Source organism: Chironomus tepperi, unplaced genomic scaffold (assembly GCF_022539635.2).
Source record: "Chironomus tepperi strain 1889 unplaced genomic scaffold, CSIRO-AGI_Ctep_v1 contig_445, whole genome shotgun sequence".
Taxonomy (NCBI): domain Eukaryota; kingdom Metazoa; phylum Arthropoda; class Insecta; order Diptera; family Chironomidae; genus Chironomus; species Chironomus tepperi.
Window position 1 is genome coordinate 7,857,810 of NW_027226567.1, and position 21,906 is coordinate 7,879,715.

Consider the following 21,906-nt stretch of genomic DNA (forward strand, 5'->3'; position numbering starts at 1 on the left):
TTTGTCAAACTCAACAAGAAAAGCGAGTGACATTTTTCATATTTGTGTTTGAGTTTTTGACGAGTAAGCCAGGAGCGGAGGCATAAGAGGAGTGAGGGGGAGACGTGGGGGGAGGGTAGATGAAAGTACTTATATACTTACTTCCTTGGCTGGGGCGCATTGCAGCGAATAGGGTAGATGAGAGTAGTGGTATGAAATCTTTTTGTGTCAATCGCCAAAAATTAGGACAGGGACTTATGGTCTTTAAGATTTTTTTAGCAACCCTTTAAAATTGATGATTTTTTCCAAAAAGAAGAAGGCGAGTCGACCCTCCTTCCCCCTGTGGACTGAATACGCCTCTGGATCAGGGCCAGGACGAGTTTCAAGAAATTTTTTTTTGAAATTTTTGGATTTTTTCAACAAAAACTCCAAAAAATTGAAGATTTGTTTCCAAATAAGAAAGAAGAGGTCAACCTTCCCTTCCCCCTTCCTGATACACCTCTAAAGTGGGACCTAATCAGCAATGTTTTTGAATTTATATTGAGATTCTTGGATTTTTCAACCACAAAACCCTGGAAAATTGAAGAAATTTTATCAAAAAGTTAAGGATTTTGTCATCCAAATCCTCCTCACCTTCTTGAATATAACTCGGGATTATAGAGTAGACAGAATTGTTTTAATTTTATTTTTTGCATTTTTCCTCGAAAATCTTTGAAAATTGCAGAATGTTTTCCAAAAAAGATGGAAATTTTGACCCCCAAACGTCCAACATCCATCACCTGAATACTCCTCTGTAGTAAACGAGAATGGAGATTTCTCTATTTTCTTGTTGTTGCTGCTGCTTGCATTCATTACAAAGTTGAGCCCCCCAAAGCTAAACGAAAGAGAAAGGTTGCGTGACGTAAGGAAGAAAAGGGAAAAAAACGACAAGCAGCATAAAGAATTATTGTGGGATTCTCTTTATGATGATATTTTATTATGCTTCATTTTCTTAATATTATTTTTCTCATTTTTATTTTAATAACATTTCCATTTTCCTACATCAAAACATCGAGCAGATGGAGGACTCTAATAGAGTATATCCTTAATTAGGTCAACTGGCAAAATGACCAAGTAAAAGTTTATTTAGTTTAATTATGTATCCATTGTGATGTGGTTTAATTCAAAATGGGGGTGTGGAATGGGATTGGGGTATAATAAGACATAATCTATATCCATTACCATCCACCCAGCTCATCAACCTCATACTCGACGATTTTTTGCTTGATTTAAGTACATTCTGTCTTATTCCTTTCTTCCTTACTCTCTCACATTCTCTTCGTGCTACACTTGAGTTGTGTGCCTTAAGTAGCATTACATTTCCACTCTAACTCACTCTATACTAGATCATAATAATCTTTTATCATCTCAAAAAAAGTTTTTTTTTTGTAGTTTCCAACTGACAAACTGGATATAATCAGTAATGGTGACTTTTAATGATTATGAGTTTGTTTTTGTTCGTTGTGGGAGTTCGGGGTGTGATTTTATTACCAACGGAATACTTCAAGTTATTTTTCTGTACTTTAAAAGCAAAATACATTAAAATTATAAATGCTTATTTTATGAATGATATAACAAAGACTCTTGAGGCAAAACCTAAGTGCTTTTTGAAGAATTTCCACGAAATTCATAAATCCATCAAAAAATTCATACGAGCTTTTTTGGTTTAATTCGCATCGAAATCACTTTAATATCTGCAGTTACCCCATGACATTTCACATCATATACCTTAAACTCTGTTGCTTGCCTTCACATAAAAATCCTCATAAACAGAATTATAATTGTCATTAATAACGACAGTGATTGATTGAAATTTGTCATTAATTTTCATTCTCATTCCTATTTTGAAAGCTTCATATACAGCCCACGTGCTAAAGTCTCATCACACCGAAAAAATACACATCATCATCAGCATCAACATGCAACATATGGTTATGTGTATAGACACTGTAGTATGAATTGTGTGTGTACGAAAAAAAATTTCCTATCTCCTTTCTTCTTACTCAATATTTTTGTTTGTGAGGTGCAGGAGGTGTATGCAGGGGGGTCAAATCATTCCCTTCAAGTCAAATCATTCTGGTGCACAGAGGCATGGTGCCTGGTGCAGATTGACATGGTGCTCAGCACATAAAGGCATGGTGCCTGGTACACAGAGACATGTTGCCTGGTACACAGAGGAACGTTGCCTGGTCCACAGACTCATGTTGCCTGGTGCACAAAGACATGTTGCATGGTGCACAGAGGCATGTTGCCTGGTACACAGAGACATGTTGCCTGGTGCACAGACCCTTGTTGCCTGGTGCACAGAGACATGTTGCCTGTTACACAGAGACATGTTGCCTGGTGCACAGAGACATGTTGCCTGGTGCACAGAGTCATGTTGCCTGGTGCACAGAGTCATGTTGCCTGGTACACAGAGACATGATTCCTGGTACACAGAGATATGTTGCCTGGTGCACAGATTTATGGTGCCTGATGCACAAAGACGTATTCAAGGGGGTTTCAAAATCAAAATTCCTGACTGCCACCCTGGCGCTTTATGTGCTGTGTACTCGAAATTTAATTAAAAAAATCAAAACTTCCCATTCACTGGTAAACTATGAACTGAATGTGACACTCTCTTTTTTAAATAATTGTTTTCGTAAAAATAATGAAAATGAAAATAAAAAAAAAGTTAATTGAAAAAAATCTCTTTAAATATAGAAAAGAAAAATTGTTTTCCACATTCAAAAGCCTGGATGGAATTCAACGTTAATTACTGACTAAAAAAATGCAATCATTGAATTTGATTTGTATAAACAATTTGAGGAAATTGAATTGAAAAATGTTATAATAGTGAAAAAGTGAAAATTTTCATTTCCATAAAATATTTATCATCACCAAGTCCATTCAATTCATTCCCAGAAACGATTTGAGTACTTTATTGTCGACAAAGACTATTTTTGGAATCCAACCCCAAAAATCAAAATACTTATATGAAGCTAAATTAATATATATTACAAGTTGAAGGGTACTATGTGGGCATTAAGCATTTTTTTGAAATTAAAGGAGACATTTATTATTATTCTTGACATATGGTCTTATAATACACCGTAATGTGTTTCTATATTTAGAATAAATGACCATTATAGACATACCCGAACAGCACAAATCGAATTATTTACTTTCTTGCTTGGGTGAGGCGCATGCATGTCAATTCCTGTGCAGAGAAAATGTCTTAAGTCGACTTTATATTCGAGAAATTCTATCAGATCAAAATGTCATGGACTTAAGCTTCCAGGTCCTTTTTTGCACATCTAATCCAAGAATTCGATGCTCTTCCTCGAGATCCACACCCAGATTGCATGACTTTGACTTAGTATTGTCCAAACTGTGTACCATTTTTACATATTTTGGTATCTCTGACTGGATTAGTCTCCTGAAGCCTCCTGTCTATGAGAACTAGGAGCCAAATACATCAAGAGTCACGCCAGCCAGCTGCCACATTTTGAATCAATTATATGACCTGAACTATTCGGGATAGTCGATGAAATGTTCATTCAATAAATGAGATTTATTTTCAATTTTCTGAGAAGAAATTTCCTCATCAACAGGTATAAACATTTTTGAAATATTCTCTTATTCGACATTTATGATGATTGACATAACCCGAAATCAATTTATGGATGAAATATTCGTTTAAAATATTTTATTTTACGGTAAAAGATGGGATAATTTGAGAAAGTTGCAGTTTTTAGTGCAAAAAGCATCAAGACTTCTGAAGACCTTATAAATAGCTTTTAAGACCAGCACTTTCCTTAACCACGCCGTTGCAATTTGTAACAAAATCATGAACTCATTTTCCAGCTTACTTACTTCTGACTTCGCAGATCGTACAGACCATTTGTGATCCATAACCACCCTTAGACGTCTCTTAAAGGTGACTCTATCATTAGCTTCCGTCTGCCAATTATTGATTCTAAATGTCATGCCCAAATTCTTAACATCATGTAATTTCCGGACACTCCTTCATACCTAAATGACCCCTAAGTACTCAATTATAAATACTTGACCTCCTATAACATCCCAAGGTGCTTAATAATTAACAAAAATCATTCTAGACATCTCTAACCCACTAACACTTCCCGAAAGTGGGACATCACAAGTAACAATAACCTCAAAATTTACAATTTAATCTAGCAAAAGCACACGACATGTTTCTTATTAAATCCATTTATAACAAAACATTCATAAAACTTCAATCCCTCAATGACTTACCACAAAGTGAAACTGAATGTTAATTTATAAAAATAAACTTTTTTTTTTGCTGAAAATCTTTTTTATTTGAAAATAAATGGATCTTCTTACTTAAGTAAATTAAACAAATCCCCAAAAGAACTAAAATTTATGTCAAAGAAATTATAAAAGTTAATATTGCAATAATTTTCTAGATATTTTTCTTTATTAATTTATGGTTTTGAAAAATTTTCATGTTTTTCAAAATGTCATGAAATTGAGCTTCTTTTAAGTTCAACATTAGTCAAGTGGAAAATTTGATATTTTTGAAAAAGTTTTTCAAGTGATAAAGTTTATTTTTTTGGCTAAAATTTTAAATAAAAGCGACAAACAAGCAATTATCAAGGTTAAGATCAATTAGTATAGATTAATAATAAGATTAGAGAGTAATTGACTAACTTTATTGAATTTAAAAGAGATAGACTGAAGGATTTTATTGAATACGCCATGAAAAACTGGAATCAGAGTGTGGTCGTCTCAAATTCGAGTTTTTCGACATTAGATTATCGAAAAATTCGAAATCAGCTTATTTTAAAATCAAAATTTAAGTTATGAAGAAAAGTAAAAGTAACGGTCAAAAAAAAATTTGAATATTAACGACAAAAATTCTTTTTTTGAAAAAACTTCACTCTGGCCACATTCTGACAAACTAGGAGTCGATTTGTATTTTAAATGATGAAAAAATGAAACTCGGTTGGCTTTTGTATAGAAAATTCATAGTCGACTTTGAAATGATTATCTTATATAAAGTTCTAAGGCTCTGCTAGCTCTAAGAACAACAAATCAAAGCACACAGTTTTAAAATGGTCATAAATCCGACCTCAAACCAACTTGACTCTGGCTTAATTCAGAATTTCATCAAAACTTGCTCTTTTCCTGGAATCATGTTGATCTGGAGCAGGATTATTGATCATTTTACGTCGTGTGCTTTCCGGATTAGTCATCCTTGGAACTAGAAAAACAACTTGTCAAAACCTATCAACTTGAGATATCTATCTACTTCTATGTACACCATACTTCCCTTGTGATGCTTTAAATCAGTGGCGGGTAACCTTTTTGGTTCCGTGACACACGTCACGGGTAACTGCTAACTATCACACGTGTCTTTAAAAAATAGCCCAAAAATCCCAAAATGGGAGCAAAAAAGTGAAAATTTATCAATTTAATTGAACTCTTCATTATCAAATCTGCGAATTTTAAGAAAAACGACTGTTCTTGAGTTTTTGACTTAGGTTCCTGCATTCAGCAATTTTAATGACACTCGCAGCACTCAGATTGTCCACCAGTACCAAAAACCTTTAAAATTCCAATCCCAAAACATTCCAAACCAACTTTAAATTTCAGAGAAAATTCGATACCATCAACACTTTGTTGACATTCAGTCCAATGACATTTATGTAAATTAAGTAAGCTTCCAAAAAAAAGGCTACACAAACAGCTCAGTAATTAACAAACATTTTCCTCAAAAATAACTGCTAACTATCACTTATCTCCCAAATGATTTACATTTTATCGATTCACATCAGGCCATATATCAAAATATTCGTGTTATCTAAGTGAAATGTCATGTGTGGTGGTTCCTTTATAGTTAATTATCTATTCTACACAAAAAAAAAGATGATAACTATATCAAATTACGATAAACATTTTTTTTTTTACCCCCATATGATAATTCTCACAACATCAACATGTAGTTTAGTGTATATATGCATGAAGATATATAGAGAAGGATGAAGACATGTATGAACACGAGCATTAAAATAGTTTAATGCTTTTTTCTTGCTTCTCATGTATCAATGCTGCCATGAGGGAAAACTTCCGATAGAGTCTATTGTCATGTGCTGAAAAAAATAAATAAATATTGTTTATTATTCGACCTTTACTCTCAATAGCTGACTGCTTCCGTATTTACACAAATAATATCTATGGATACAACTTTAAAGGGATTATTGGCTGGGCTTTTTTGGGTTTCAATTCTAAATGACATTTTGGAAAGTCATGCAATCCTTAAAAACAACAGGTAGCAACAAGTCTTGTAAATATCCAACAGTTACTAACCCAAAAAAATAAACTCATGAATCACCTGTTGCTCACAAAAATTATTTAAATTCCAACAAAAAGCCGCATTAAAAAAAAGCACATAAAATAATTAAAAATTAAAAATTCCTCAATTTTCCCAACTCCTCGCTTTAAATTCATATCCCGTATGTATAGCACTTTCCACATATGCGACATAAATGTATAAAAATAGGTCAATTAACTTAACAAAAAAAAGCATTAATGAGAATAAATCGATATCATTTTACATTTCAATCTATTGTCATGTCACATGTGCATCGGAGGGGGTGAGCAACTTAGGTGACAATGTGACATAGGAGTGATGTTGCAAAGGAGTCATAAATGTGACAAAATTGAGCAACTTTGTGACAAAAGTGAGCAACTTTATGACAAAAATGAGCAAATCTGTGACAAAACAGAGCAACTTTGTGACAAAAGTGAGCAACTTGGTATCAAAAGTGAGCAAAAATGTGACAAAAGTGAGCAAATTTGTGTTAAAAGTGAGCAAATTTGTGACAGAAGTGAGCAAACTTTTGACAAAAGTGAGCAACTTTGCGACAAAACTGAGCAAATTAGTGATAAACTTCATCACAAAAGTTGCCAACCCCCTTCAATGCACATATATGAGTATGAGTGGCTTTATGCGGGTTCCATTCAATTGTAACATAAAACTAATTATTTTTAAATTAGCTTCATTGCTCATTGATTGCATGGAAAGTTTTACGTACTTCTGTTATATGTGATTGGGAAATCCTCAACAAAAAAGGGACGTTTAATAGCCAGAAGGAACTAAAACACGTGCACATATTATTCCACACAAGAATTTGAGTCTCTTGTGGCTTTTCGGATCATTTTTGACTTACTTTTTTATATGGATACAAAAATTTTTTCTGAAAAACCTTTTTTAAATTTGTGTAAAGCTTCAAAGTATCATCATGTGTATGTTCTGGGTCTTAATACTTGGAAAATTTTGTTTGCATAATACAGTGGTGGGTAACCTGTGCGTTGCGGCACAGTGGTGGGCAATTTTATGCAGCGACACAGTGGTGAGCAACATGTGTGCCGCGCCACACCTGTGTGTCGCCAAAAATGTTTGAAAATCCTTTAAACCATTTGCCGCTTCGGGCATAGCTTTCCACCAAGATGTACCATGTCACAAATAATGTTGCCCACCACTGTATCAACATGAAGTGTTACATTATTTACTCATGTACTTATATTTATTTGTTTTGGACTTTTTCGGTATCTAGATGAATGATTTATGGTTTCACATTTGATTTTGCAATTTACTAAATATTTTCCAAGACATTAAAAGCTTTTAATTAAGGTTGAAACCTTTTCTGTGTCACATTTTGTGGGTGCAATTTATTTAAAAAAATTAATTTTTTCTTTTATTTATTTTTTAATAATGCGCAATTTTTCCTAATAAATATCTGAACAACCTTTAATGCAGGGGTGGGGAACCTTTTGTTTTTGGTGGCACATCTTGGTGGTGAGGCTCGACTGAAACCGTATTTCCGAAAATTGTTGCTATCACACTAATGTGTCGCGTCACACAGGTTGTCCCTAACTGCTTTAAACCTTTCATCATTAGAGATTTTTCTCAAAAAACATTTTTTAGTTTTTATTCAACTATTTAAAAACTGGAAAATTTCTGTCGTGCTTTGTCCTTGAGTGTGGTCGTTTTTTAATAGGATTTATAACCACGAGAAGAACATTTTTATGCTAAATTTCAAGCTAGTTACTAATTATAAATGAAGAATTTATGATGAAAAATACAACCTAAAATTTCAATTAAAATTTTAATCCATAAAAAGGAATTGTTTAACAAATTCTTAATCACCTAAAAATAGATAATTTTTTGAAAAAAAAATTTGCTGCATTATTTGGGCTGACAGAATTGTGCCTCAAAAAAAGTTTCCTAAATTGTAATTGAATTTACGAGAATTTAATATAAAAAGCAGGCTTCTGTAACACGATAATGCAATGTTTGTTTTACGTTGGGCAGATGTGTAGCTGGGGGTGTGGTGAGGTTGTGACAATTTTGTGAATTTCTGTTTCTAAACTAGACATGTACCTTCTGAACATCAAAGTACCTTCTGAATATGCACAAATCGGTTAATTGATCAATAATTCGGCACCATGTAGGCAAGGTTCTTGCAGGGTGTAGGTTTAAAGCTGAATCCAGCATTAAATCACAGTCAAGTCGACTAACCGGCGTGATTCTGCTACATTGTCTGATTTAAAATGAATCCGGCAGTCAGAGTCATGCAGACCTGGATTTGGATTTTGTATCGATTTACCGACTTTTGCTCTTCGGGTTAAGAATTTTATTGAAAAATGCTTAATGCAGTAGTTGGCTCAGAAAGGGGTCGACATCAGCCGTCACGATACAGTCATGGCAACTTAAGGTCTTAATTCGTTAATACAGATCTAAGTGGACAACTGAACAGAATGTCTAGTCAGTATCCTAGCAGGCAAATTGTTTGCTTTAAAGAGTTGGCTATACTAAAATATACAAGTTAAGCATGCTCTCAGCTTACGCTGTAATTAAGATCAGCGAATAGACAGAGAGCTACTAAGGAAAACTAGATTTACGGTCGACTAATGACAAACTTTATCTAACATTTTTGAGAAAATCTGATTAGTCGACCGAAGGTTCAGTTGTTAATTGGATATAATGTTGAGTTGTACGTTCGGGGATGATATTGTGATGCTCTTTAGCTAACGCATGGTGATAATCATGAGTGCCACTCTGTCACAAATTCTGTCGTTTTCCATCTGAAAATTTTCAAATAAATCTTATCGTAAAAATATCCTTAAATTTTGATGAAAATCCACAAGAAATAACACAAGTCTTGAACAACGAAGCCAAAAGATAATCTGTAAAAAAAATGAAGGTAGCGCAATAAGAAGACAAAATTCTTTTTTTTTTGTTCATCTACATTACATCAACATTCTTCCTTTCTTCATTTTTCTTTATTTCTTTTATTACTAAAATATTAATTTTCATAAGATTTAAAATAAATAAAATCAGATTTATTCTTCTTTATCTTCATATATTAATATATATTTATATACTTCTATCATCTTCGTGAAATGTTTTTCATCCATCACAGACTTAATACTTTTTTTATATTTTTCGCTAAAAAAATCTTTTTTAAAATTCTTCTTCATATTTCTCTCATTTTTTTCATTCGGATTTGAATCTACTTACACATTAAAAAATATATTTTATAATTATTATTTTCTATATTTATATCAATTTCTTATTTTGTTGTTATGTACAGCACAGTAAAGCTAATTGAACAAGTTTTTTTGAAACAGAATAGAGTTATTGTGATGATTTGATTGAATTATGAGCTATAATACAATTTGTTTGAGGATTTTTAAGAGTTTAAGTTGAGAAATTTGATTTTGTTTTGAATTTTTTGAGATTTTTTTGATGGAAAACTTAAAATTTTGATTTTGAATCTTTAGAGGAACTTGACAGGATTTAAATATAAGAAAATTGCCAGTTTTACCTCTGAATCCAGAAAAATCTGGATTTTTCATTATTCTAATTTCCCTTCATTTTCCAAGAATTTGAAATTACAAATGGCATTATTCAGATTCATCCAAATCACAATATTTTATTCACCGACGGCTGTTATTGTCGAGGACAACAAATTTTCTTATTTACTGTCTTAAGTCATAAAACATCTCCAAAAAAATTCTACAATCTCTCTTGTCTTTTAATTGACTTTCCTCCTTTGGGCCATAATCTTTGGTAATCTCTTAATATTTCCTCTCGACAAAAGCAAAAAAATATCAAATTTCTCTGATGTATACATAACATTAAACCTTTCTGCGTTATTTAATAATTTAATAATTTTATTTAAAAGAAATCTGAATTTTTTTGGCAATTTTTTTCTCGACAAACTCGACTATTTTTAAGGAAAATACTACGAATTGCTCATTATTCTATTAAAAATTTATGTTTGAAATATGAAATTTGAGATGGATTTTTGCAGGCATGCATCCTGAACAGACAATGAGCATACTTTATTATATGAGCACAATCAATATAAAATTCTCAATTTTATGACTATTTGTTAATGGTTAAAGGGTTCAGCCTAGGGCTGGTGATACTGTGAGTAGTAATTTACTGTACCACACCCTTTGGACCTTCAGATGCAAACCATTTGAATGCTCTACACATCGCAAGGACACGAGTGCGTCTTAATACCTGATGTACCCTGCAATGTACCCAGTTCAATTCATATTCTCAAAATTTCGTAAACAAAATCATCTCCAATCACTAATATATCATTGTACCAGCAGTAGAGACAATCTATACGCTAAATACATCAAATTGATCATTATTCATGATCAAGCCCCTTGTCTGTTAGGCTACATATTCACAATTTCCCAATAAAATATCCTCAATCATCCTCATGTATTGAGCCCATAACCTCAATCATCCACTGACAAACACTCTATCTCTCTATCTGATAAAAGTAAGGAGTAAATCATTTTTAATACTGCATGACTGATTTATACTGGAAAATGTAGCTCAGAGCTTTTACGATGAATTTTCTCTGAGCTATTACATTTATCAAGTCCCTCAACAGCACTATTAAAACTTTTCGATATATATTTCTTACCAAAATGAAATGTTGGAAGTAGATTATGATTCTTATTAATATTATTAATATTATTATTACTGTTGATGATATTTGGACTGACTATATTACCATTTGATGATTGAATATTATTAATTTCATTACATTTTTTTAAATTATTATCATTATTATATTTAATAAGACTATTATCATATATTGATCCATGACTATTACTTTTATTTGGATGTTTTGTGACTAAAATACTATTGGCTGATTTAGATTTACGTTTTGAGCTTTCATTCATTCTTAATGAACTGTCATTAACATTGAGGAAATTCTCACTGAATTTATTAATATGACAATCATCATAGTCCTTTGTGTCATATCCATAGTTTTCAATCAATTTATTTACAATTAAATTTCCCGTTGTTGATCTCATTGTCATACCATTGTCAATTCCAATTACATGATTCTGTTCTAATGAAATTCTTTTATTATCATCATTTGATGTACATGAGTCAGTATCATCAAGATGTGGATAATCCTGTTGCGGTAGTGTAGTTGTTGAAATAATAATTGAATTTTTTGTCGTATCCGATTCAATTTTAATTGTTACGGATGCTGGATTTGTTGTTGATAATTGTTTTTGCTTTGTGGTCATTATATTTGTTGTTGGTGATATTACGGTTACCGTTGGTGACTCGTACGTTGATATTTTATCCTCATCTTCCTCAAATGTAATTCCCATAGCTGTAATTGGTTCAATTTTTTTCATAAATGGTGGCGTTGAGTAATTAGGAAAAGCACCAGATAGCGTGTCTTGATGTTGTGCTGATGAACTTTTTCTATGTAAATTTGAGCGCATACTTTGACTTGGTTCGAGTGTATCGGGACTTTTACATTTTAATAAATTTGTAAATGCATGACGAAAATTTGAATTTTTCCATGCATAAATGAGCGGATTCATTGCTGAATTTGACATAGCAAGTGTAAATGCAGCCATATATGCAACAACTGAACTACTCGTTGTGATATCATAAATTTGTAAACATGCGACAATAAAGTATGGCAGCCAACATATTGTGAAACAGCCGAGGATCAATAGCACCATCTGTGAATTTCACAAAAAGAGAGAGGATTGAATGAAATATAAGAATTAAATTAAATTGAGTATTTATTATTCAATCATCACATTGATTGGATAAATCGTGAATAACTTTCATTTGCGTGTTGAGCTGTTGAATGGATAAAGGAAGTCTGTAGACGAATATGAAGAAATACTACATACATAAAATATCAGATATGAAATTTTTGTTATACTTGCATATATATAAATATCAAATTATTGAGAAAGATGAAAGGAAGCTGTACATGCTGTACAGGAAGCCCAACGTAATAAAAAGTTTCACCTTTTACATCTTTTTTTATGTTCTTGAAAAAGAAAATGTTATTGAAAATTATCTTGTGGCTGTAGTCAGTCCTTGAACGAGACATATTAAGCATAATTAAATTCCATACCGAGCCACGTGAATGTCAAAATTCATCCTGTCATGTTTGTGATCATTAATCATCTTTGTTGGATTTTTAAACTTAAATATTGTGACAATGTAATTCGAAGAAAACAAATTGTAATCCTTAATTTACTACGATACGTAATGTAAATCGTGAGACTTGTCAAAACTTTTTTTGTGGATGGAATGAGGCATTTCAACAATTTTAAATTACTTGTAAAGTTTGGTTTTTCGTAATTTTTGATATTTCAATTAAGTTTTGTAGACATTTAAATATTTATGAATTTTGAAGGAATTTCTTCAATTTAAAATTCAAAGAATTTGAAATTCCTCAAGGCAAAACAACATTTTACTACAGACAACTCATAAAAAGTAACTTTTTTAAACTTTTCAAAACCAAATAATTTCACCCCTCGAGTAATGAGGGTCAATTTGCATTCTTGGAAGAATCTAATGCAAAATTACAGTCACGTTATTTATAGACATCAAAATGTTTGTTCAATTTTTTTGTTTTGTTTTTTTCGATTTCATTCACAAGGTTAGAAAAGTAAATTTATGATAATGTCACATAATAGATAATATTCATGTACCTTTGCCTATTCATACTTTTTATAATAATATGAATGTTTTCAAAGGTTAGAAACTGTTGTGGAAATTACGATTTTTTGGAATTATTTTTAAATCCAAAATTTTAAAAATTGAAGATTTTTAAAAGTTTTAAAATCTAAAATTGTCAAAATTCTTGAAAATTGAAATTTCTTCAATTTTGAAAATTGAAATTTCTTTAATTTATCAAATCAAAAATCTTTAAATTTGAGACTTTTAACAAATTTTCAATCCTAAAAATTAAAAGATGCAAGTTTTGAAAGATTTTTCAAATCAAAAATCCAAAAAAATCCGATTTTCAAAAGTTTTTAAATCAAATTTTGTCAAGAATCTCAAAAGTAGTGATTTTTGAAATATTTTCATTCAAAATTCTTTAGATTTGAGATTTTTTTACAATTTTTCAATTCAAAAGTCTTTACATTGCAATTTTTGGATTCGTCAAATAATTGCAAAATTAATTAAAAATCACAATAATCCAGCGTCTTACCCTAAAACAAATTAGTTTGCAAAAGTACGAAGAATATTTTCGCATTTTGTAATGGATTTTTGGTGAATTTTTTTGTCAAGGTTTTTATAACTCAATCGCACAATATTGAAAATATTTATTTTGCCAAAAGTGCTGTCAGTCTTTGTGTGCGACAAAAAATGGATTTATGCATGAATTTTAATGATGAACTTTTAGCATTTCGCAATAATTTTCTTCTTTTTCGAATCGAGAAAATTAATTTTCCTGATAAATTCATAAATATTGCTGTAGTTAAGCACAATAATTATTCAGGTAATATGAATTAAGTTCAAGGAAGTGAATCCAAACAAAAAAAATTAACTCAGTTTGAATTAAGTTTAATGAAGTCGTAGAAATAATTTTCACAAGATAACTTTATTGTATGGAAAATCTTTTCTTCATACAATTTTCAATCGAATCCGAAATTCATTTTCTTAATTTCACATTCGTATCAAGTAACAAGTCAATTCAAATATAATTCCTTATAACTGAGATAAAACAGTTCGTAAACCGAGCGGCATAGTCTCATTTTTTGGCTATAAAATGGGTCGGAATCAGCCGTCACGGAGCCGTCGGGGTAACTTCTAATTAGGGTTTCCCAAAGTCTCAGTCAAGACGAATTCCGAAGACCGAGATCATCCAAAACGTCGTGATCTCGGTCTCGGTATTAGGAATCCTTCCTTCACGTCTAACCATTAATACGGCAACATACAAGTGTTCTATAGATCACTATGTGCCGCCCGGGCAATCCTAAAATATTTGATCTGAAAATATCTTATTCAAAATTTTTGAGGAATTCATCCTTTGTTTTGATAGGAATGGAAAATATATTAGAAAACATTTACAAAATTTATCACACAGCATATTTTCAATGAAAAATGTTTTTGCCTTGAAGTAACAAAAAAAAAGTCATGAATTTTTCATGAAATTTTCGAATGATTCCTTTCAAAACTCCTTTTTGCTTGTATGCTTATTCTCTTTAAATATGTATGCTGTATCTCTTCTTATTCGCTTTGTATTATGACTTTTTAGTCGTTTCCGTTTAATACATCGAAGCATATTTTGATGGAAAATTTGTTAGATTTCAGTTCCTTTATCCTCAAAATTCACTTTGTTGTCGTTCATGAATGATTTTTGTCAGAAATTTTGAGTTTTTATGTACTTTAGTGTTACTATCCTTTGTTCCATTAAACATTAATGGTGTGTAGTACATCTTGTTGAAAATGTTAGATATCCGTGAAAAGCACATGGGGTAAAAAGCGAGGAAAAAAGTGTCAACAAGTCAAGGTGACGTTAGTTGCTAAGGATTGTTGAGACCAAGATCAAGATTTCCCTATCTCGGGAATCAGCACGTGTCTAATTAGGCTGAGGGCTCCTTTGACCGAGAATTCTCTTGTAGTCTCGCTCGAAATCTGCATAAACCAGCTGGCGTGACCCCGACTGCGAGTTAGATCCATCAAAATCCAATGACACTACGTTCAAACCTTTCTACGTCATGTGCTTTTTTCGATCATTCATGAACAATTCCTCCCCAAAAATACTCAAACATAAAAAAAGAATCTCATCTCTTACCTGAACTGATTTCCAATCCGATGTACCTTCTTGTTGTCCTGTAACACGTAACTGTTTAACCTGTTTGGATGCCTCACGCCATATTCTACAATACACGAAGAACATGCAGAACCATACCATTGAAAAAACAGGTGTTATAACTCCAACCATATACCATGGATAAAAAATTTGATCGAATTCACACTCGAGGTTATTATCCCACTTGTTCCATATTAATGGAATGGCAGCAATAACAAAGCCGACCACCCATCCGCTGGCCATTAAACATAAAGCAATTTTACGTGTCATGTATCTGTGGGAGAACGATAAAAAGGAAGAAAAAGAAAGAAAGGATGTTATATTGACATGTATTATAGATGAGAATCAATGCACGAATATGTCATAAAAACTCGCTTTTTTTTTATTCATTTTGCAATAAAATGATGAGTATGTTATAAAAAAATTATTACATTATTGCTTCTCATGTCGTCATATTCATCACACAAAGTTGCCCACTTTTTACTGCATCATCATTAGTAAAGAATTGATATGTACAACAACTATAGTTTGCGCAAAAATATATAAAATTGTGTGAAGAAAATGAGTGAAAATGAAAATTGAAAAAATCAATAGAAGAAGAATCATTATAAATACGAAATTGTATACACTTATGTGTACTTGAAATGTTCTTCTTCTTTTCATTACTTCCACCTATCCCACTTTATTATGTGAATCATTTTTCCGAAATATTTTCATTTTATCTCTTTTTTTCGAACATAAAAAAACGATTGCGTGATCAGTTTAGTAGGTTTTTGAACTTATATTTTTGATTGAAATATCAATGGAAATAGTTTTGGAAGAAATAGTAGATTGAAATTAATAGATTGGCTTGATTAAATTGATTTTTTGGTGTACATGAAGTTAGTGTTGATCTGTCTATGCTTTGCGACACACTATTGAATCATTCAAAGTTCAAAAATTCAAATTTAATTCAAATTCTTGAATTTTCATCATTTAAATTAAAAATGAATTTTTGTCATTTAAATTGAAAAATTGTCATACAATTAAATTTGTATCGGCGGTCTAGTTATTAGAGTGCTGGACAAGTAACCAAGAAGTCATTGGTTCGATTCTGGCTCCGAACAATTCTTTCAAAATCTTTTGATTTTTGAATTCGTTTCAAAAAATTCAAAATATTAAGAATATTGACAAGAACTTAAAAAGTTTATAACTATACAATTGAGAGATTATGGATAAATGAAGTTCCGTTTTGAACTACAAACATACTTTTGTCCTATTAAGCAACCAAAGTGCTTTCAAATCTTGTTTAATTTGGAACAATATACTTTATTGTAGATATGACTTTTCATCCAGAATCTCTCAATTATTCTGTAAAATAGATCAGTTTGATTTGGCAAGCGTCATAATTGAGAAGGCAATGAAGAAATAGCCGGAACTCTTAAACTTGACTAGAATTTTATATGAAAAAGTCGATTCAAATTGACTTTGACTTTATATAAAATTTGACTCAAGCTTTGGAAGTAATTCAATAAAAAGAAGTCAATTTTATGGTTCAAAAATCCTTAAAAACTCCTTTCTAGCCTTGCCTATTCAATGTTAGAATTAGATTTAAATTCAAAATCAAATCATCTTCTTCCAATTTCAATCTCATTAAAAATTAAAACAATAAATAAGTCCATTGTTGAAAATTTCAATTCAAAAGGTTTAATAGTAGGTTTTAGTACACAATGTTTTTAATTCTCTTTAACTTATTCTTCCAATAAGCTCCTACAAACTTTTCAATAATGTTGCTTACACAACAAATCAATATTTGCCTGCTCCTAAACTCCTTACAATTCTAGAAACACTGGACTAGATGAATATTTAAATCGAAAAATTAATTGAAATTTTCTTCAACCTTAATAGTTCCATTATGAGATTTAATTACTAGCTCAAGATCTTATCTTCACAAATTTCTATGTTTATACTTTATATCCTGTAGATTGTCGATAAAAAGTATTTATATTGTCCAAGAGATAAGGTTAATTATTTATTATAGACTGTATGTGATAATTTGATATTTTTGAATATGCTGAACATTATTTTTGGCATGTCTTATAACCTTCAATTACAGTAGCTATTTTTACACAATTCCCCAATTATTTTTAAAAATGCGTAACAATGAAACCCGCTCAATTTTTTTCCACATCGTCTTCAAAATAAAGACCCACAAAAATAATATATTTCCATAGAATTTTCCACTCCATTCATGTGAATATGTGTATACATAAAATTGAATTGTTAATGGTATCTACATAACATATTTTTTCAATAGAAACACCTGCCATTTGTTTATTACATCCTTCTACTTTCTACTGATTGCTTAATTATAAAGAAAACTTTATTCAATTTTGTCACGAAAATTATTTAAAAGAAGCTTGAACATCAATTTATAGATATTGGCACATGACACGACACGATATGTTCTATGTTTTGCTCACGTTTTACCTTGTTCTGTTCGGTTCCGCAATATTTGTATTTTTAAAAAGGAATTTTACATTCAAATTCGCTAAGAATAGCACACAGAATAATTGACAGCGATAATCATATTAAGGAATAAAAAAATCACGCGGATTATTAATAGTCAAGTATAACCTTTGTGTTGCACACTACATAAAGTCTGTAAAAGCATGTTTAGAACATGTTTTTTTCCGACGCCAAAAAGAATCAATTAATTACGACATTTTTTGGATACTTTTTGTTCACGTTTAGGGCGTCGTGAGCAGCATATGACGTAGAATTTGCTAAAAATCCGGATCTAGGCAGACTTGACACTGAGTTGAAGTCGGATTTCATTGAATCCAACCTTGAGCGAGAGTCACGATGGTCTTGTGGAAGATTTTCGGTCATTTCTAAGTCGTAGCAGAATCAGCATCAATGACTAGACCCAATGTTGCCCTACCAGCTGTTTTCGACCCATTCCTCTCATGCCTATTCATTGACACTGAACTTCAAGATGCAATTATTCATGATACACTTACATGAATAATTAATAATGTCTTTAAGACTGATGCTGTACATCTTTAATGATATTCTCATGTGTTTTATACAACTTGAGAATTAATAGCTGTGATGTTAATGTATACAACCTTGAATTATTTGGAAATACAAATAAAAAAGGGCAAAAAATATTGTTCTTGGCAGACAACATCACATGTTGCTAGTTTTTTTGTAATGGGTTGTAATGAATTTAGGAATAATTACAAACAAAACAAAAAGTTCCTTAACAACTGTAATGAAGGTTAATGTATGAGTTTTGGTTATTGAGGTGTGAGTTGGGGGTTGGGTGGGAGTTCTGGTAATTGAGTTGTGGATAGGAATTGCGGAGTTGAGTCTTGGACTTAGTGGGATTGCCTAACAGAGAATAAGGATGATTTTAGAGGCTTTTAGGTACCATTATGGCACTATTGAACCATGAAAGCATGTTTTTGGTCTGTTAAAAGTCAAAAACGTTAATTAAATCCTGATTCTTCTATACTTCAATTAAGAATTAGTCCAAAATTCTCTAAATAATCATTTTAAGAACTTAATTCCCATTTAATCATGAAAATTCCATCGAAAAACATACAAAAATAATCAAATTTAATTTGTTTTAAATGTCAAATGTTAACTAACAATTATTAGTTAATTAATGACTTATTAATGCCTACATAGTCGCACTAAAATTAGTAAAAAAAAACTCTTTCGACAATTAAAATTCTTTGAAGTTATAATTAGTAAAAGTTGCAAGTTAATTGGCATAAATAATTTATGGAATAAAAAAAAAGTTGATTACAATTTTGAAATAAAAAAAAAAAAACGGAAACATTAATTTGTAAGAAATTAATTTTCTTTTTTATGTCTGAAAAGTTCTCGGAAAAATAGCATCAACAATGAGTATGAAAATTGAAGTATGAAAATCTTTTCTAACTTGATTAAATATTGCGGTTTATGCGGACTTTAGTCTAAATTTATTAGTGGGAAATTTTCCACCAGACTCATCAAGTCAGCAACAAAAAACGAAGGGAAAATTTTACTTTCCTATCTAGATTGGAATTTGTAGCTTTTTTTTTTTCATTTCTGGCTGAAAATTTTATTTTATTCTCATAAAATTTCGCAGTCTCCTAAGCGATATTAAATGCTTATTCACTTATATCTACAAAGTACAGACAGTTGGCAGGTATTTTATACTTTTGTGGCTTGTGAAATTGAAAAAGAAAATTGAATCAAATTTTTAAGCATTTTAATTTAATTTGTTGTTAAATAATTAATTAGACATAATAATTATTTGAATGATGATTACTTAGTGATGGGGTAGCTTTGCCAAAATAAATTTTAGACTTTTTAACTGAGTTGTAAATCAAATTAAGGAGATGTTTAGTAGCTTGTAAAGCTCGTATTTTGGTTCGTCAACTCGAATTTTGTATGGAAATGTTGACTCAAGTCGACCCAACTGCTTACAAAATTCAAGTCGACTTCAAGCTCTGGTTTCGGCCGTGAATTGATTCTGTCATATAAAGTCATGAACCAGACAGAAGTCGAAGTAAGATTTTTTGAGACCAAGCCTTTCGGTCTGAGTCTCTGGATTTGTCGTAATCGAGACAGCGACAAATTACAAGCTTGCAGTCTGACTCACGTCTAAATTCATCGAAATCATGACTTCAAGTCATTCGAAGTCAACTAAGATTTTGAAAAGCAAATTCAATTAGGATGACAGTCAGCTCTGAACTCAGCTGATCTAGGTCATTTCGCAGCTACCAATTGCTTAACGAGTGAGGGTGTGTAAGGCAATTACACTCAGTAGACCTACAATTCAAAGTTGGATCAAAACCACTCTTTTGATGACATTACAGTCTGAATAATGGTATGCTGTGAGTCTACTCATGACTTAAAAAAGGACAATTGAAAATTTTCACCTCCCGACTCTCGAACCCATGACCATTTGGTCTATATTACAATAATTAGCCACCCAAGTACTATATCATTTCACCACTAAGCGACTACAACTCACTTTTATTAATATATCCAACAAAAACGTTCATTATTAATAATTATTTCCCATAGAAACAGCCACTTCCGATTTTTCATAGGCATAAAATGTAAATTTATGTTAATTACAAAATTGTTTTTGATCCACTTTTCGGAACTCGCAATAAATGACATGTTTGACGACCGAAAAGGGTCTATTTATTCTGTCAAAAGAGAAACAATCCTTCAAAAAAATTCCGAGAAAAAGCAGAAAAATTCATCTCAAAAATACCCAGCAACGACTGTCTCATGCCGTGCCGTGAGAAATTACTATCCAGACAGTTTATTTATTGAGCTGCCATTTTATTTCTCAGACAAGACGTAAAAAAAAAAGAATCTTGAAAAAAAAAATAGTATATCACGTAAAACTATCTGTAAGTAGTCAATAAACTTGCCAAAATGACCATTCAACCGCCTCATAAATCGTGTCCAACAAAATGAATGGTAAAAAAAAGCGAGTCCATTTCCCATAAGACACACGACACAGTGTCATTTCCAACGTGATAAATATGGATTTTTTTTATATTTTTGTATTGGGCACACTTGACACTCACCTGCTGTAATGTAATGGATAGCATATTGCTATATATCGATCGAGTGCGATAGCAATAAGATTCCATATAGAAACGCAACAGGCCATTATCACAAGAAAGAATCGCAATAAACAGAAACGTTTACTTTCGCCTAATTCCGTACTAAGGAAGAATGCAAGATGATAAGGCAATGTAAGACCAACAAGAATATCCGAAATGGCTAATGATAATACAAATTGATTTGAGATGACACTTCTCAGCCTACGACTATATCGTACAGCTAATATTGTTAATATATTTCCACATAATATCAACACAAGTAGAATACCATCGAGAATTGCCCAAATTAAAAATTCATCTTGACCTCGTGCGGCATGAAATGCATCAACCGGTGTATGATTATCCTCATTTATGCTTGTTGACATATTATCAGTTATGTCTTGCGACGATGCTGCTATATTTGTGACCATTGTTTATATAAAGTTTATTTCTTTGTTTTTTAAATGATTTTTTTTATTTCACATGAAACTTCAGCTCATAATAGAACTGAAATGATTACTTTGTGTATACACTTTTAATGATTATCTCATCTCCTAATGCACATTGCACATTTCAAATATTTTTACTTGATTCATTCATTTCTTTATTTACACTCAAAACACAAAGTTTATTAATCTCACTGTTTTTTCTAATATTTTAAAGCAGAGCTCACAGCTCACAGAAATAATTTTTGGCTTGAAAATCAATTTTTTATCATCGCACTTGCCTGCTTTCACATGATATTAAAGCTTGTCTATTTTTCTTTTTTTTATTATGATAATAATAATTTTGTGTGTGACTGTATGTTGGCGATGTAAACTAGTAAAAGTTCAATAATCCAAATCTAATTTGCATATTTTTCATATATTCTCTCCTTCTGTTATTACAACGATTGTTGGATGTGATTCATAATTTTTTCTTCTTTTGAAATTTGAATTTTTTTTTTGTTGACTTTTTTTATTATTGTGGTTATTGAGAATTTTTCGGGGGGTGGTTGAATCTTCTAGACTTGATTTTGTGATTCTTTAAGAGATTCGATGGTTTTTTTATTGATTTTGTTGTGTTTGGAATTGCGGCGAAGAAGTTTTGAATTTTTTTGGTTTGAAATTGTTGAAATTATTTTAAATTTTGTCTTTTTT

General features: G+C 31.4%; 2 protein-coding genes across 2 annotated transcripts in view; one reads left to right on the forward strand and one right to left on the reverse strand.

Annotated features, from left to right (window-relative positions):
* nonC (serine/threonine-protein kinase Smg1) overlaps positions 1 to 21,906 on the forward strand; it is a 58,059-nt gene that overhangs the window by 15,186 nt on the left and 20,967 nt on the right. The gene's annotated exons all lie outside the window — the stretch shown is intronic.
* Positions 9,843 to 21,902, reverse strand: mAChR-C (muscarinic Acetylcholine Receptor, C-type). The gene is made up of 3 exons (XM_070650418.1): positions 20,750 to 21,902; positions 15,150 to 15,441; positions 9,843 to 12,066 (listed from the first exon to the last, which is right to left on the reverse strand). The coding sequence occupies exons 1-3, from the start codon at positions 21,196 to 21,198 to the stop codon at positions 10,888 to 10,890; spliced, it is 1,920 nt and encodes a 639-aa protein (XP_070506519.1). The 5' UTR covers positions 21,199 to 21,902; the 3' UTR covers positions 9,843 to 10,887.

Coding starts and splice junctions, on each gene's coding strand:
- mAChR-C (XM_070650418.1), bottom strand. CDS start 21,198: ATGGTCACAAATATAGCAGCATCGTCGCAAGACATAACTGATAATATG. Junction 15,442..20,749: donor TATCCATTACATTACAGCAG/GTGAGTGTCAAG, acceptor GTTCTCCCACAG/ATACATGACACGTAAAATTG. Junction 12,067..15,149: donor CGGATTGGAAATCAGTTCAG/GTAAGAGATGAG, acceptor TGAAATTCACAG/ATGGTGCTATTGATCCTCGG.